Source organism: Carassius auratus, unplaced genomic scaffold (assembly GCF_003368295.1).
Source record: "Carassius auratus strain Wakin unplaced genomic scaffold, ASM336829v1 scaf_tig00217296, whole genome shotgun sequence".
In the NCBI taxonomy this organism is placed as follows: Eukaryota; Metazoa; Chordata; class Actinopteri; order Cypriniformes; family Cyprinidae; genus Carassius; species Carassius auratus.
The window spans coordinates 144455-162011 of NW_020528987.1; the positions used below are offsets into that span (position 1 = coordinate 144455).

Consider the following 17557-nt stretch of genomic DNA (forward strand, 5'->3'; position numbering starts at 1 on the left):
TTCCTATACCAGCTGTAGAAAATTGTCTAGTAAATCTGTTATTGATTTTAGTCTTATTTTAGTCGACTAAAATACCAAGCAATTTTAGTCGACTAAAATAAGACTAAAATCAAAACAAATCAGATGACTAAAACTTGACTAAAACTAAAAAGAATTATAGTCAAAAGACTAAGACTAAAACTAAATTAAAATTTTGTGTCAAAATTAACACTGCTTCCCAGTCCACCAAGTACTGGAATCCTCGTCCCCTCTGTCTCGAGCCCAGAATCCGATTTACCGAATAAGTTGGCTCCCCATCTACGAGACGCGGCGATGGGGGAACCGGGGTAGCCGGATTAATATGTGAATAAAACACGGGCTTAATTTTGGATACATGGAAGGCAGGATGAATCCTCCTGTACGGCGGAGGTAGTTTGAGTAGGACTGTCACCGGACTAATGATCTTAGAACTGGTCCACTACGGTCAAAACGACTGTCATGCCATTAGAGGGTGGGAGGGTGGTAACAAAATCTAGCGCGATATGTGACCAGGGTCTCGAAGGGACAGACAGCGGTTGAAAAAGCCCATCTGGAGGTCGGTTAGATGACTTACCACTGGCGCAAACTGAGCAAGCCAAAACAAAATTGTGAGCGTCGTGAGCCATAAGAGGCCACCAGAATCGTTGCTTAACTAAACCCTTGGTTCGGCTTTTCCCTGGATGACAAGCAACATTAGAGAAGTCACCCCACTGAATAACCTCGGACTGTAACTCTTCCAGCACAAATAAACGATTCGGTGGGCATCCGGGCAGAGGCATTACCCCTTCTAAGGCCGTCTTGACCTTCGATTCGACCTCCCATACGAGTGCTGAGATGACTATTTTCTTAGGTAAAATACACTCGGAAGTCACCGGGTGTTTGGAAGGATCAAAAAGATGTGACAAAGAATCGGGTTTAACATTTTTGGAACCCGGGCGGTACAACAGAGCAAAATCAAAGCGGATGTATTCTAATGTATTCTAAATTCTTATGATCGGTCCAAACAATGAAAGGTACCCCTGACCCTTCCAACCAGTGACACCACTCCTCTAAAGCTAATTTGACAGCCAACAATTTACTGTTACCAATGTCATAATTGCGTTCAGCAGGAGATAAACGATGCGAAAAAAAAAACCGCGCAGGGATGCATCTCATCATCCGAGGCAGCACTTTGGGGAAAGAACTGCACCTACTCCCACCTCTGATGCGTCGACCTCCACCACGAACTGCCCTGTGGGATCAGGGGCTACAAGGATGGGAGCCAAAACGAAGTGGCTCTTGAGGTTGATAAATGCAGTTTCAGCTGCATTAGACCACCTGAACAGAGTTACTGGGGGAGGTCAAGGTGGTCAGAGGTGAGACTAGTTGGCTGAAATTACGGATACAAAGTCGATAAAAATTGGCGAACCCCAGAAACCGCTGTAGGGCCTTACGGGAATCTGAAGTTGGCCAATCTATCACAGTCTTAACCTTGTCAGGATCCATATGTATTCCCTCGGACAAGAAGGAAACAGACTGTTCATGGAATACGCATTTCTCCGCCTTGACAAAAAGACCATTCTCAAGTAATCTCTGGAGCACTCGTCTGAGATTAAGAAAAAATCTGTATGTCATCCAGGTAAACATATATAACCTGATCTACCATGTCTCTCAACACGCCATTAATGAGTGCTTGGAAAACCCCTGGCAAGTTGGAGAGCCCGAACGGCATAACCAAATATGCAAAGTGCCCTCTAGGGATGTTAAAGGCGGTTTTCCACTCATCCCCCTTCCTGATGCGGACCAAATGATAAGCATTACGTGAATCCAGTTTTGTGAATATGGATGCTCCGTGTAACCTCTTGAAAGCTGAAGACATCAACGGCAAAGGATAAGTATTCTTTATCATGATGTTGTTCAGCTCTTGGTAGTCACTACTAGGTCACAGAGAGCCATCCTTCTTACCCACAAAAAATAATCCCACCCCCACTGGAGAAGAGGAAGGGTGGATGAACCTCGATGCCAAGGAATCAGAAATGTATTTCTCCATGGCCTCCCTCTCCAGAATAGAAAGAGAGTAAAGCTTGCCCTTAGGTGGAGACTTACATGGAACTAAGTCTATAGCACAGTCATAGGGACGATGCGGAGGAAGAGAAGCAGCACAGGACTTACTGAACACCTCTTTCAGGTCCAAGTACTCTGCGGGCACGTTTGATAATACCATGGTCTCCTCCTGAAAGACAGAAACAGGCACAACAGGACACGCAGAAATCAGACAAGACTCATGACAACTTGCATTCCACAAAGTGACTGTTTTGGAACCCCAATCCACTCGTGGATTGTGTTTGACCAACCAGGGGTGACCTAAAACAATGGGAGCGACAGGGGAGTCCAAAAGGTAAAAGGATATGGTTTTGATGTGGTTTCCTGAGGAGACACGGGAAGGACAGAAAGGTTCAGGTGACGTGCAAGGACATTGTCAATGAAATTACCTTCAGCTCCAGAGTCCAGAAGGGTGTGTCAGTTAAGAGTAGTGTTCTCCCACCGCAGTTTCACCGGAAGGAGAGTTGAAGATGTAGTTAAGGACTTCCCGGCGGAGATCCCACCCGATAGTAGCCTCAAACTTATTACCGGGCTGGCTCTTTTACCGGGCATGAATGGAGGGAATGACCCGAGCCACCGCAATACTGACACAGTCCCTGGAACCTCTGCCTCGCTCTCTCCTTCTGGGATAGCCGAGCTCTACCCACCTGCATGGGTTCGTGATCGTAGATTGGACCGACCATGTTCCACTCGAGTGACCCCGTTCCGGAGAGATGTGAAGGCGTGATGGACTGGTTTGTTTACCAAGGCGATTAATCCAGGCGTCCACCCAGAGCACCAGGTCGATGAGACCATTGAGTGTTGGGGGCAACTCGAGGAGGTATATCTCCTTATGAACAAGGTCGGCCAGCCCATGCAGGAATCAGTCCCACTGCACCTCCTCGTTCCACTGGCACACGGCCGCCAGTGTGCGGAACTGCATGGAGTAATCCACCACTGACAATTTGCCACGGCCCGATTGAATACCATCTTCATCTCCTCGGAGAGGTAGAGGAACAAGGTGCAACACGGATGATGATTTTCCCACACCGCCGTCCCCCATAAGGCGGCCCTGGCAGAAATTAAAGTGGGAGCAAATGCAACCTTGGACTCTTCTGTCGCAAAGGTGGGGGGCTGTAATGCAAAGTGCATTGAACATTTGTTGAGGTAAGTCTTGCAAAAGTTAGCTTCACCAGAGTAGCTCTCTGGCGCCGGAAGTCGCGGTTCTGGCCGGAAGTTGTCATGGGAGACTATCTGGGGGACGGGTGGCGCAGCGGGAGAGGTGAGCTGATGGATCTGCTGGGTGAGCTCAGACACCTGTGTCACCAGCACTTGGATCGCGCATCTCCTGCTGCTAATCCATGCGGTTGACACTGGTGGATGAAGTCAGAGAGTAAAGTGGCACTCGCTGCTTCCATGGTGGGTCAGAGCATTCTGTAACGACTGGGTGAAAGGAGTGGCAGGAAGCAAGTGCGAGTAATGAATATTTAATAATATGAATGATACAGTACATATAGATGGAAACACAGATGATACTTGGCCGGGGATACTGCGGGGAAGCGAACCAAAAGGTAAGTGATGATCCTGATGGTGATATGCGAAGAGTGGACGGGTTCCGGGGAGACACGGGCATCCAAAAACGCAGAAAACACACAAGAGAGCAAAACATCAGTAGCCTGGTAATAATTCTGCTACTTCACTTTGCTTCGTAGACAGAGTCTGGAATGGCATAATAGAGAAGTGTTTTCTCTCTCGCTAGGGGGCGCTTGTCTGAAGTTTAAAATCATTGGTTACCCGTAAGCCAATCAGATACGTTTAGTTATGACGTATGTTATGCACCTGTACAGCCGCATCGAAGCACAGACGTCATGCATCGAACTCAAATCTATGACTGAACTTCCACTGTAAACCTGTTGTTAAACACTCTTCTTGTTCTGGCTTCAGTTTGAAAAAGAGTTGAATGTTCTCCATAACAGAGCGAATTGCATCCCATGTCTCGTTTCCCATTTCCGCGGTCGTTTCGGTTTTCGATTTCTGTAACCTACAATGTAAAACTCTGCGATTAGCATCTTCGTCACGGCTCTCAGCCCGCCCTCTGTTCGTTGATTGGCCCAGCTGTTTCCAGACCGGTGGCAAACAGAAAGCTCTGACGCTGTATCAGACTGAGTACAGAAGCGAAATGAAATTGAGCGGAAGTAGGAAATCTGACGTAGTCAGGCTAAAACATCAGACGAGAAACAGGAAACAACTCTCTGACAAACACAAGACGCTAGACAGGCCAATATATATAGGGATGAGTAATGAGTGACAGCTGTATGAGGGATGGACTGGGACTAAAAAATGGCCCTGGACTTTGACTAGGCCCGGCCCAAAGCAATTGGCGCTTAAACTCGACAACAACAACAACGCCTGGCCTGAGTGTCACAAGATTTTAATTGTGGCTCATGATACCATACCATCCAAATTATAGCAATAGAACTGATGTTGACTAGATGTTGAGATGGAGTGGGTGTCTTTCTCTTCTCTTGGTCTAAGCTCAACCTGAATAAACAACGATGGAATGGATTTTATTCTATTTTTTAAACAGGTTTTATTCCAAGATAGCATGGAATAGTTTATTTAAAATGCTTATATAACAGCATATTATACAATCTATTCCATGCTGTCTTAAAATTAATGTATTACTTAATCATCTTAATTTATGCAGTAATTAATTAATCTTACTGCACATAATAATGAAAATACACCATTACAAATGTAACTTCTTTATTCAAAATCTTCAAACTTTGTAAGCATTAACTGTAATGTTACCAAAATTTTTAAAAGTAAAAGCACAACATATTTCTTAATATTAGCTACTGCATGTGACATACAAAAATGTAGCAACCTGATTATCACTTCCTAACATCATCCCTAGCAAGAAACTCTCTTTCTCCTCTCATGTTCCATAATTGTATCTGGATCTGCCTGTGGAACCAGCTCATCTTTCTGTCCCTCATCATCATCACTGGTGGCATGTTGACGCATAGCTGTCTGGCTCAATTCACTGCTGCTAATATTTAACTGTGAGGTGCTGCTGCTGGAAAATATTGCTATATATTTCAGTTAGTTTGGGAAATTTAGTGGCTTCAGTATCTAAATTCCGCTTTTTTTCTCGCCTTCTCAGCCCCACCCTTTTCTTTCCGTTTTTTTAACCCGCGGCCGCGTTATGCATATTGTTTGTTTGTTTGCCTCTTCTAATGTTAACGTCTTTGCTGTTCATTTCTTCCTACTCTTCCACTTCTTATTCTTCTTACTTGGCGGCCACGGCCAGTGCAGCTGTCATCCAACTTAAAGGTGCATTGCTGCCACCTACAGAACTGGAGTGTAAAACATATTAGCGGGGGGCGGGGGTTTGACAGGTGATGACTGCATGCGCGGCGGGTGGTGGGCCGGCCGTCCTGGAGTACCGGCTATTCTGTGATTCTCCAGATCACACAGATGGCCAGTCCGCCCCTGTCCAGAAGTATTAGGACCAGGGCTTGAAATTAACACCTGCCATATGTGAGTTGATTTCAGAAGGGTGCACAATAAATTGCATGTGATATTTAATGTGAATCTTGTCAGTAAAGCCGGTTCTGTAATCACATGGAGCAGTATTAATTACATAGAGTCGTTGTTTACTGACAAGCTGCGCTAAAAGACGATCATATCAAAGCATGGGCTCCAACAGCTCCCTAGGGTAGCTAAACACCCATGCTCACTTTTCAGTTCTGTTGATCTAAAATCAGTCTTTGTCCCCTTACAATTCAATCACAGGGCCGAATACCAGTTGCCTTGTCAAAAATCTTTATCGACATATGTATCAGGCATAGGAGAGAAACACGTTGTCTTTGCCAGCTGTATGTTCTTTCTCCGTTTCTCAGTTTCTCTGAGACTTTAACAGTGACCATAGCTTATATACCACTGACCAAATTCCTTACAAGGTACAGAAACATGTTTGTTTGTTTAGAATAGAATGTATACTTCATGCTTACATCAGTTGATATATTTATACATACATACATTGGTGGAAAGAAGAAGCCACCCTATGCATCAGTGGAACACATTACATGTACACACGTTCCTTCTTGTACACATTCTGGTATGGTCAAAATTAGCTCCTCTCCCTGTGTCTGTCATATGATCCTACATGTTCATGCAGACTTTAACTCATGCAGTAAAATGTTAACTCATGCATTAATACTTCACAAATAAATATAAGTAATATTAAAATAAGAAATTTTTGGTTTACATCTCCCCCATTCTGAAACTACGGCCATCAGTTTCACACCATCGTCGCCACCTAATGGAGTGATAGTAAGGAGAGAAAAAGCAAACCAAAGAACAAAAGACACAAAAGGACAGAAGAATAGAAACATACGGAATCAGGAATAGAACAAAACAAACAAAATAACCCCAACCCATGATATGTTCCCGAATACTATGTGTGTAATTACGTCTATGTGTATGTATTTAAAATGAACCCCAGTTATCTAAAGGAAAAATGTATAAATCTTCACCAGTGCCTGGACTCGTCCGGTACCTTAACTCCTCCAGTTCCTGGCCAAAATAACAAACTAACATAAATGTTGATGTTAAAGAATCCTATCCCTTGGGGTTGTAAATCAGTAAGCAGGTGTTGATTGTTTGTGGGGTTGTGTTTATGTTGTGCAATGTAGTTGTGCAACATCATATTTTACTCTATAACTTGCAACCATCTCTAATCATTTTCAATGGAACTGATTCCTGAAATGGAAGCAAAGAAATCATTAAACATCACTTCTTGTTACCCAATCTTTAAAAGTAATGGATGAACATTGCTCAATTTCAGGCCATAAGCTATCACTATCATTTTGTTCATTCACTAAACAAGGCTTAAAGAGCCAGTAAGATGAAAATTCTAAGCTTCCTATCCCTGTTTATAAGTCCTGTACAATAGGTTTAAATCCATCCAAGGTTAAAACAGGTCAGAGTTCCGTTTCTCCCAAGATGGTAGGCAGAGATTATTATGCAAAGTGTTCCTAGTGAAGTACATAGAGATGGGCAAAAGATTTGAAATCTATAACGACTTGTTTCAGCGATTCAGAGACGACTCCTTACTTTAGAAGCTCGTGTACTTTTTGGTTTAATTACTTTGCACATTGTTTACACTGATGGACAGCTACATCATACACTGTAATGTTGATTTCCCATCTGTGTGGCTCTTTAACTTGTGACCAGTGATACCATCTATATGATACCACACCCTTCCTTTTAAGGCACAAATTTGTATATGTTGTTTAAAGTATCTCATATGGTCCTATATCACCTAGGCTCTAAACCTTTCCTAGCAAATTGTTTCACCATAACAACACTACCTAACTCGGGAATGTGTGGAATGTCAGTAGTGGTGTGTTTTTCATCCCACTGCTGCTGAGCTTCTCGCACCTTCTGGATGTTTTCTTTGGTAGCTCTGTCCAGCATAGTGAGATATCGTCTAAATTTTTCTTGGAATAAAGTGGAATCTCCTCCTGTTCCTGCAGGCGGCGGAGCATCAGGAGGTAGAACCATTGCTCTTCCAGTCATTAGTTCAAAAGGGGTTTGTCTTGTTACTCTGTTTGGAGTTGCTCTTAAGTTCCACAAAATAGCAGGTAATAATTTATGCCAACCTTGGCCAGTCTGCAGAATGGCTTTGGTAAGAGTCTTTGTGGTCTATAGGGAATATGGAACTTTTGATTAATTTCCATCAATATCATTGCTTCCTTCATCAGTTTTCCAGTGAAGTGGGTTCCATTGTCAGAATCAATTTCATATGGAAGGCCCCAGCGAGGAAAAACTTCTTCCACCATTACTCGTGCTGCAGCTTCAGCTATGCAAGTTTTTGTTGGAAATGCTTCGACCCATCTAGTAAATTGATCTATGATAACTAGAATGTATCGGTAACCTCCACTGGGTGACATGGTCCTGTGAAATCAATCTGAAGATGTGTCCATGGCCCATGGTTGGTCTGGTTGCATGTGACATTCTTGCCTTTACAGGCTTTCCCACATTTGCTTTTATACAGATCAAACATATCCTACAATAATCATCAATGTCTCTCATCATTCGTGGCCACCACCAAGTCTCACTGATTTGAGCTTTCATTGCTATTGCTCCAGCATGCACTTTTTCATGATAAAACTGTATTAATTATTTTCTTGTTCCAATAGGCATTACCACTTGTCCTGTTGGAATTCTCCAGATACCTTGACCATCTTTTTTTGCTCCTACTTTTTCCCATTGTTCTTTCTCTTCTTCTGTCTCTGTGTGATATGACAGAAGATGGAGTTTAGGATTATCCTTTCTGTTTTCTTGAACCAAGGTGACAGGAGTAGGGGAAAGTATAGCTGCTACATCTGCTGCCATGTTTCCTTGACTTTCTTTGGATTTGTCAGATTGATGTGATTTTACCTTGATCACGGCTGCTTCTCTTGGTAAGTGACATGCTACAATCAAGCAACGAATTATGAAAGCATATTGTATTTCGCTCCCATTGCTAGTGATGAGACCACGTCTTTTCCATATGGAGAGATAGTCATGTACCACGCCGAAAGCATTACGACTATCTGTATAGATGTTGACTCGATCTCCTTCTGATAGTTCAAGAGCTTCCGTAAGTGCTATGAGCTCAGCTACCTGTGCTGAAAATTGCCCCGGAAGAGCTCCTTTCTTCACAACAGTTCCATCAGCCTCCACTACAGCCCATCCAGTGTGTCGTTTCCCATCTATGTAATAATCTGGATTTTCAAGAGGGATTGGATTAACTGGACCAAGGCTTTCTTCCTCTACTTGTTTTTCACACTTGTGTGGTGTTCCCTCATGTGGTTCCAGCATCATTGTTGCGGGGTTAAGGGAAGTGTCTCTGATGATTTCCACTCTCAAGTCCTTGTTCAGCAAAGCTGCTTCCCATTTTGCTCTTTTCGAATCAGTAATTGTTTTGATGTTTGTGTTCTTCAACAGCGTTACTATACTGTGTGGGGTGGGCAATGTGATGGTTTGTGCACCTATCAGATTCTACACAGCACTCACTGCCCATGTGGCACCATCAAGGGCTTGTATACATCGTGGTAGACCTATCATGGTAACAGGAATCTTTATGGAAAAGTATCCAACTGGTTTGTATTGATCACCTGGTTTTTGAAACAAAACACTGCTGAGTAGGTCTCATCTGCCACCCTGGTCCACCAATGAAATGGCAAACGACCATCAGGAAGTCCCAAGGCTGGAGCTGAAATCAGTTTCTCTTTCATAGAGGTAAATTTTTCCTCAGCTTCTGGTGTCCATTCTATCTGTTCCACTCCAGGCTTCCCCCTTTATACAGATCAATAAGAGGACTAGTGAGGCTGGCAAAATCAGGTATATACTGGCAACAGTAGTGGAAAAGTCCCATCACCTTCCGCATTCCTGTAACTGTCAGGGGTTTTGGGAGTTGCTGTAATGCTTCTACACGCTCTGTTGTCAATCTCCTTCCCTCAGCAGATATTTTTTGGCCTAAATAAATAACTAAATAAATAAAATAAATAAATAAAATGATGGTATTTCAGCTATCTGTTCCATATTAATGAATCCTGACTCTAACACATTCTGCACTCAAAGACCAGAACATGATTAAACAAGGACCTTCGTTTGACAACATAATTCACCATTTTGGGTGCCCTAATGTCGGCCACATCCTGCCTTGAGTGACAGTTATTACACCTATTGAGACTGTCCAGGGATACCCGTGCGAGCCTCAAAGGAGAAACGAAACCCATTTCACACACAAACACACACACACACACATAAGCACACACACGCAAACAAACTTTTCTTTATGTAAGTCCTTAATAATATGTATTTTGAATATGTCTGTGCGTACAATGGTTAATCCTTGTTATGCGAGGATTATAATTTTACTAGCTTATAAATTGGAAATGTTTCTCCACATTTTAACTTTCTCAAATAGAGTCATGTTTTCTGTAACCCCACTCCTGACCAGGTCGTAAAACTTTATGATCCCACTGGGAAACAGGACAGGAATGGTATCTCTTACAAAAAGAATGGTAAAATGTACTCAGACGTAGTCTAAAAGTATATAGTATTGTTTTTGTTGGTGCATTGAGATGTTTCCCATATAAATTGGGACTATCTGCAATTTATTAGCGTGTGTTAATCTTTAAATGTGTGTAATTCTGCATTTGAAAGTAACTTCGTGTTTCTATCAGTTATACACTGTTTGGTGTTTTTGTAATTGTCATGTTGTGACCCAACTATTCCCCTGTGTAAAAGGTGTGTAAAATGTATTAATCTTGAATTACGAACTTGCTAGAATATCACTGCTGAAATTTGATAAGCCCTAAATCATTAGGGTGGGTGTTTCCGCAGAGACAAAGGAACTTTTTCCCGCTTCAGATCGTAGACGTTCATTGGTTGTTCACGCGAACAGAGGCGTGAACCATCTCAAGCCATAAGAGCTGACCGAACAAGGTCCGCCTTCTCTTCTTACTCTTACTCCCTTCCCTCCTGCATCGACCGTCGTCGCTCCCGCTCGCCCCGCCTATCGCCGTCCCCTTCAGCACAGGGGCTGAGAGGAGAGCCATTCTCATGGCTCCTTCGGAAGCTTTTGTTTTCATTGTTTTCTTTTCTTTTCTTTACTAAGTTTATTCAACTATTCGCCTCTCCACACAAGGAAGACGAATTCTGGAACATTGTTTGTTGAACCTTTTAAATACCGCGCGATTCCGCAGCAGCCCCGGGCCGGAAGACAAAGGACCACGCTGCTCCAGCGTTTCAAAAGACCAGCGCACAAAGCATCAAAAAAAGACCACGCTCACGCACGCTGGACCATGCAAGTATCTTTCTCTATGGAGATTTAAATGCTGCTTAAAGTGTTTCTATGATTTGAGTCGTTGTTGGCTTCCAAAAGTTTACTGTCTGTGATTTTCATACCTGAGCTCATTCTGTGATCTCTCTCTCTTTCTCTCTCTCTCTCTCTCTCTCTCTTCCTCTCCCTTATTTGGATTCCGTTATGTCTTGTTCAAAGTTTACTGTCTGTATTGTCGTACGCATATTTACTCTGTGTGATATGTAGTTTGATGTATTATTAGTTCAATTATTAAAAACCAATATATTCATGATTGCCTCCAAACCGCTCACATTACGAGTCAATGAAGTGTGATCTTTAGCTACATGCTATTTAAAGTTAGAAACTAAATTTATCATAATGATAGGATAATGTTTTCATGGCCAGAGAATATTTTTCCTTGAATTATAAGAAGTGATAACTTTATTGAAAATTGATAAGTTAATCTTACGACCGTTTGCTGGACAAACCACTGTTTGATTTGTATACAAGAGATATAAGAGATATCACAATAATTGATATGAAGAATGGAATATTGACATATTAATGAGTAAATTGCAGTGCCCTGTAATGAGTTATTGATGAATGCAATTGAGCTATTTTTCATAATCAATAAAATTTAGTGTAACTGTCATATGAGATATATATTAATCATATTCCTGATTAATTATTCAAATTCCCTATATATAATTTGAGTTAATTATTATGTACAACCCAGTGCGGCTACATCTAAGATGTATAATTCACGAAAAACTCATGACTCATACTCACCCTCCCAGCTATCTGCAATAGTTTCATCTTCACTTCCTTCCCCTAAACTGTTAGCATTTGTTTATCAATTTACACTGGCTACCACAATAGCTGCTCGCATTAAATTCAAGGGATTGATGTTTGCCTATAAAACACCCACTGGCTCTGCACCCATTTACCTAAATGTATTACTTCAGACCTATGTGCCTATATATATATATATATATATATATATATATATATACAGACTGTAAAAATCTAGATGGTGAAACAAGACACAATTTTTAAGTTTTTTACTAGTTTTTATTAGTTTTCATTTTAAAGTCATAATTAAATAAAAGTACTTAGATTTTTTTAACTTTATTTTACATATGTAACTTGAATTAATCCAAAAGTTATCAGATTACATAACTTTTTATATTGTCGTACTTGGATTACCTTAATGAATAGTTTTTTAATTAAGTAATTTGTATCTGTAACAGAATACATAAAAGTAACCCTCTCAACCCTGCCTAAGAGTTAACAGTCTCTCAGATCCTTTTAGACCAAGATGCTAGACTGCTCTTGGTAGTGTGATTGTTCAATCAGAACCATCATCTGATACTGCATGGGTTTCCAGAAATCTTTTGCCTCTGGAGAGTCTCACCAGGACAACTTCCAGCATCACTCTGCCTGAATGACTGGCCTGATCTAAGTAAACATGAGTAGTGGTTGCATTATATGCGAATATGGTTGCGAATATGTTTTGGTTTCTACACAGTAAGTAAAACAGTATGCTTCCTACATGCAGGGCATGTTTTCTCGAATGTACAGCTCTCTTGTTTTGTCCACATCTCCGCATTTATTGTGTTCTTTCTGTGCAGCTTCCTCTTTGAATGTGGTTCAGCTTGCAAAAGGCACAAGCATTGAGATAATGCTCATGGTTGTTCCACTGAGACAGGGGGCTGCTTGTGCTGTGCGAGTTAATGAGTGTACAATGTGCGTCTGAACACTATACAAATGCTCAAATACTATAGTGAAGTTGTCCTGTGTCATGGAGTCACTTTTTCTGGACTGATGAACTACAGGTTTCTGGTTGTTCCATACATGATTTCTAGAGCTCAACCAGAGTTATCAGTGGGTTTTTATTCACCAAGACCCTTCTCCCCTGATTGCTTTGGATGGCCTGCTCTAGGAAATGCCTGGTTGTTCCAAAATTGTTCTTCCTTTTAAGAATAATGAAGGCCACTCAAAGCAACCTTCAATGGAAAAGATTTTTGTAGCCTTCCCAGATCTGTGTCTTGGAAATGGGATACATCTGAGCTAAATTTCTAGTGCTGAAGCAAAGGGTCTGAATAATGGTTTATTAATTGTGTACTGTATGTACAGTTGTCTGCATGATATTTATTTATTACTTTGCAAAGAGGAGAGGGGTAAAACTGTTTTAACACTAGAACATATAACTGGTTGTATTTTAGGTACGGTCAAACAGTGTAGAAAGACAATTTGTTGCTTCTCCTATCACCGTCACTACGGAAAGCATTACCTCAGCAACCACGACTCAAGTGTCCAAGGTAAGAGATATCACCTTGAGTTTGAGAACAATCCTGTGAGCCAACACACCATAATTATTCAGCTTCACATAATTTCAAAAATTATATATAGTAAATGGACAGATCAATTTGTCTGCAAACATTAATAAGGTGAATATTTGAATTTAAAAAAAGAATCTTTAAATGAATAGGATGGTTGCGAAAGACTATAAAAAATGACTATAAAAATGACAGCTGCAATATTTTGTCAGAGATTTAAATCTTTAATCTTTTTAACTGGTTTCAGACAGTAAAAGGAGGTTATGCAGAGACCAGGATTGAGAAAAGAATCATCATAACAGGAGATGATGATGTCGATCAACATCAGGTAAGCAAAGACATATATATGTAATGTATGTATGGTCAAGTATCTACTTATTAAATATGAAGGAAGACAGATGACCAGTGCTGGTAAATTTGTACATGCAATAAATAAATGTAGAAACCACATAGCCCTTTCATGATTGCTTACCCTGACTAAAATAGAATGTTCAGGCTGCTAAGACACATACACTTTTATTTATTTTTTAAATAAATTTTACAAGTATAAAATTCACCCAAAACTGTTTATAATCTAGTATGATTTGGAAAGCACTAAACCTAATTTAGCATAATATGTAGGTCATCAAAAAATGTAAAGGTACATGTATATTAAAATCACTTTACTGTCATTAAAACTGAATTTCTGCAGGCCCTCGCCATGGCAATACAGGAGGCCAAACAACAGCACCCTGATATGCTGGTGACTAAGGCCATAGTGGTCAGGGAAACAGACTCTTCATATGAATAGAAACATCGAACATATGAGGTACAGCAAACATAAAGAACATTTTATTTCATTTTATTTCATTTGAATTTCTAAAACTTAGAGTTTCTTATTGTCCATTGTGATATTTGAACATGTTAAATGTAAAGTGAAATCAAGTAAAATTTATTTGAATTATATGGTTTATCTCTGAAGTTATATGATTGCATGTTTCTGAGCTTTTTTTAACTGTGGTACATCTCTCTCTCTCTCCTCTCTCTCTCTATGTGTGTGTGTGTGTGTGTGTGTGTGTGTGTGTACCTGCGTGTATGTGTGTGTGTACGTGCATGTGTGTGTACTGTTTTGGAACAATTGTGGAACAATTTTTCCAATTGTTCCAGTCTTGATCAATAAAAGATGCTATTTGGAACGTGGAGAGAAGATCAACTCTAGTTCTATGTATTTCAGTTGAAAGGAGTTGTGCTACTTATGCTACTGAACAGTTTGCCAAAACAAATCACCCATGCACCCAGTCCTCTGCCATCACAATCTAATCTGTCTAATTAAGTGACAATCTCCCATCCTCCGGTGTCTTTACAATGCTCTGTACCATTCAGATTACTTTCAACATATCAACTGTAGTCGGAATTATCTGCAGCCTTGTATAAATGTCAGTAATTTAACATTTAATTTAGAGGGGATATAAATAAAATTGCTGAAAGTGTTGGTAAACTAATGCTATTATGCATGGACTTCATTCTGTGACATCAGACTTGGAAAAAAAAATCCTTCCAAACTGAATCCATGTGGCATTTTGTTGTGTCAAGACGTGGCAATGATTATATACAAAAAAAAAAAAAAAAACCTTTCAAACTCCTTGCTTTCTTCAACATTATTTTACCTAGGTCAACTGAGGATCAATATTAACTTGGCTCCATTCAAAATCTTGTTGACTTGCTTATTAGGGTACATGTTAGGGCATCATTAACCTGACACGAAGACTTTTCAAAAAGATAATTATACTGCTGTCTTAGAAATCTTATAAATAAGGAAATTCCATAATACATTTTAATGAGCTCAATGAAAATATATAATCCAAGATGGTGGTTGAGGTTAGAAAAATGTTGCTTACATAGAATCAATTAAAAAATAATGTTTTATAAATAACAAAAAATTTTTATTTTTTATTTTTATTAGAGTATCATGTCATTATTCACATTCTTTATTTAAATGCATTTCTCAGTCTTCTGTGTGGAACTTTGACATATTGTATCGTAGAATGTTTTAAATCTTTGTTATATTAAATGAGAATATTATATTATGTTTAAAATCAGTTGTTTCAGGATGTTGTTGCCTTGGAAGGACAGAGCAACTCACAAGGTTGTTTTCTAGTTTCTTATGCTTGATCAATAAAATTTATTTTGGTTTTATAATTAATTTTTAAATGTTTATTATGTAAGGCCTTTTTTGATTTTCAGTTAGTTACATTTAAATTATGCTATTACTTTTTTTATGACTTTTTTTTATATGCTCGCTTAATTTTAGATTCTGGGTTTTCTATCTCTATAAATTGTTACCATACAGCAGTGTGAATGTAACGTATCTGTATATTCCAATCAAAAGCATAACACATATTGTAAACAAATTGTGCATTGTCATATAAAAAAAGAAAAAAAAAACATTCATCATATATTTTTATGTTCTATGCTTTCTAGTGCAGAAATCCACTAACAGAGGGGTACTATATACTGTGAGCTCTTGCTTTCAAAATTTTTGCAATAATTCATGTTTGTAGATAAAACTGTGATTTATACATACTGTGTTTATTCCACATTATGGCACCAATGTGTCACCGTTAACCATGTTTTTTGTGTCTGTATGTCACACTTCTCAACACTTTTTCCTGAGGGATGGAAGATGCTTGGGGAATGTCTGCAGAAATAAATCTGCAGAATTTTTGTGGACCTGCTAAAAAGTTAATCCTACTGTTAATTTTGGAAAAATGTTACTACGTGATTCTCTCATATATAGATGTCAGAGCATCATCAGGTTTCAAGCAGTTGAGTCTGTTATTAAGCAAAAAGTTAATGGAATAAAGGACTGTTACTATGATTAATATGACAGAACTTCATTGTATCAAACAAATTGTGTGATGCATAACTTTGATTTGCTGTGCATTATCAAACTACAAAATTATCTTATATTTGAATGACTAAAAATGCCATTATTTTATATGACAGTTAATAGTTGTCTTTTATTTAAACAATTAAATTATCATATATATATGTGTGTGTGTGTGTGTGTGTGTGTGTGTGTGTGTGTGTGTGTGTGTGTGTGTGTGTGTGTGCGTGCGTGCGTGCGCGTGCGTGCGTGTGCGTGTGTGTGTGACCCGTCACGGAAACCAGTGAGACACAAGTCGGCAGCACAACTTTTTTTGCAGAATCTGTTAGTTGATATCACAAAGTAGCCTCTCCGTGTTTGAGATAGCAGTATTGGTATATTTAAAAGCGTACATTTTGAGGTTGAAATCAGCTTGTTTGTCGGAGATTCTAGCACGCAGTAGGGGCGTTTCATTGTCTGTCTGTATTTCCATACTAGATAAGCCTGGCTTTTGTTTCTTCTGTTATTGCCCCCGCCCTCCGAGGGAAGCGTGGCTACTTAGTATGCAGCGCTGTGGCCGGCTGTAGCTGATATCAAAATTCAATGAAGATGGACGCCGCAAAGATGAACGCAGACGAGCTGAACCGTGGCCATTACACCGAAAATGCTTTGAAGTACTTCTTCGACAACCCGGATGCTTATAAACAAGCGCTCACTGATTCTGAAGACGATCTGAGCGACGATGAAAGCGGCATAATAAGACTGTAATATCCCTAATCTACAACTGAGTGAAGATGACGACGAAGAAGAATGTATTGGACTGGCGTCAGACGAGTTGGACCGTAAGATATCAGAGGCTATATCGATAGTAACATTTGATGGGGATAAAGACAGAGAAATGGGGAAAATCCGTAACATTTAGAGGCAAACAGACGCACAGTGCAAACTTCGGATCTGCAAGAATACTTTTCTGTTTTTTATGGGGTGAGTTTCCATAAAAACATCAAAGTTTGTCGTTTTGTGTTCATTCTAAGAACACACGTTATTTCACGTTTAGTCCATGTTCAGACCTTCCCACATTGGTTATCACAGAATCCTGTTTAAAAAGTCCTAATGCTACACAATTAAATCAATTCACTAAGTTTATGTAGAAATCCAGCAAATAACAAATACAATTAGCATCAATATGTACTTTTTGTTTACACAAACATTAAAATAATAACATTAAAAATGATGGCCACATTTGAAAGATTAAAGTTTTTTATAAAAATATAAAACTCACATATTTCAGCCTCTAAATCATTTTTATAAAAGTCAAAAAAGATAAATTACTGACATTTACAATGCACATTCTCCTTTATTATTAATAGTATTGTAACAGAAATGAGTCGAACCAGACAAATTAAAGAGTCTATCAAAGCTGTGTTTACA

At 39.7% G+C, this 17557-nt stretch overlaps 1 protein-coding gene across 6 annotated transcripts in view; it reads left to right on the forward strand.

The window, feature by feature from the left end:
* LOC113100533 (band 4.1-like protein 1) overlaps positions 1–16309 on the forward strand; it is a gene marked incomplete at its 5' end in the record, with an annotated part of 153550 nt that extends 137241 nt beyond the window's left edge. For all 6 annotated transcript variants that reach the window (XM_026265214.1, XM_026265218.1, XM_026265215.1 and 3 more), the window contains 4 exon segments: positions 13168–13263; positions 13529–13609; positions 13973–14089; positions 14428–16309. In XM_026265214.1, coding sequence (XP_026120999.1) covers positions 13168–13263; positions 13529–13609; positions 13973–14071 — 276 coding nt within the window.
* Positions 16310–17557: the final 1248 nt, after the last annotated feature.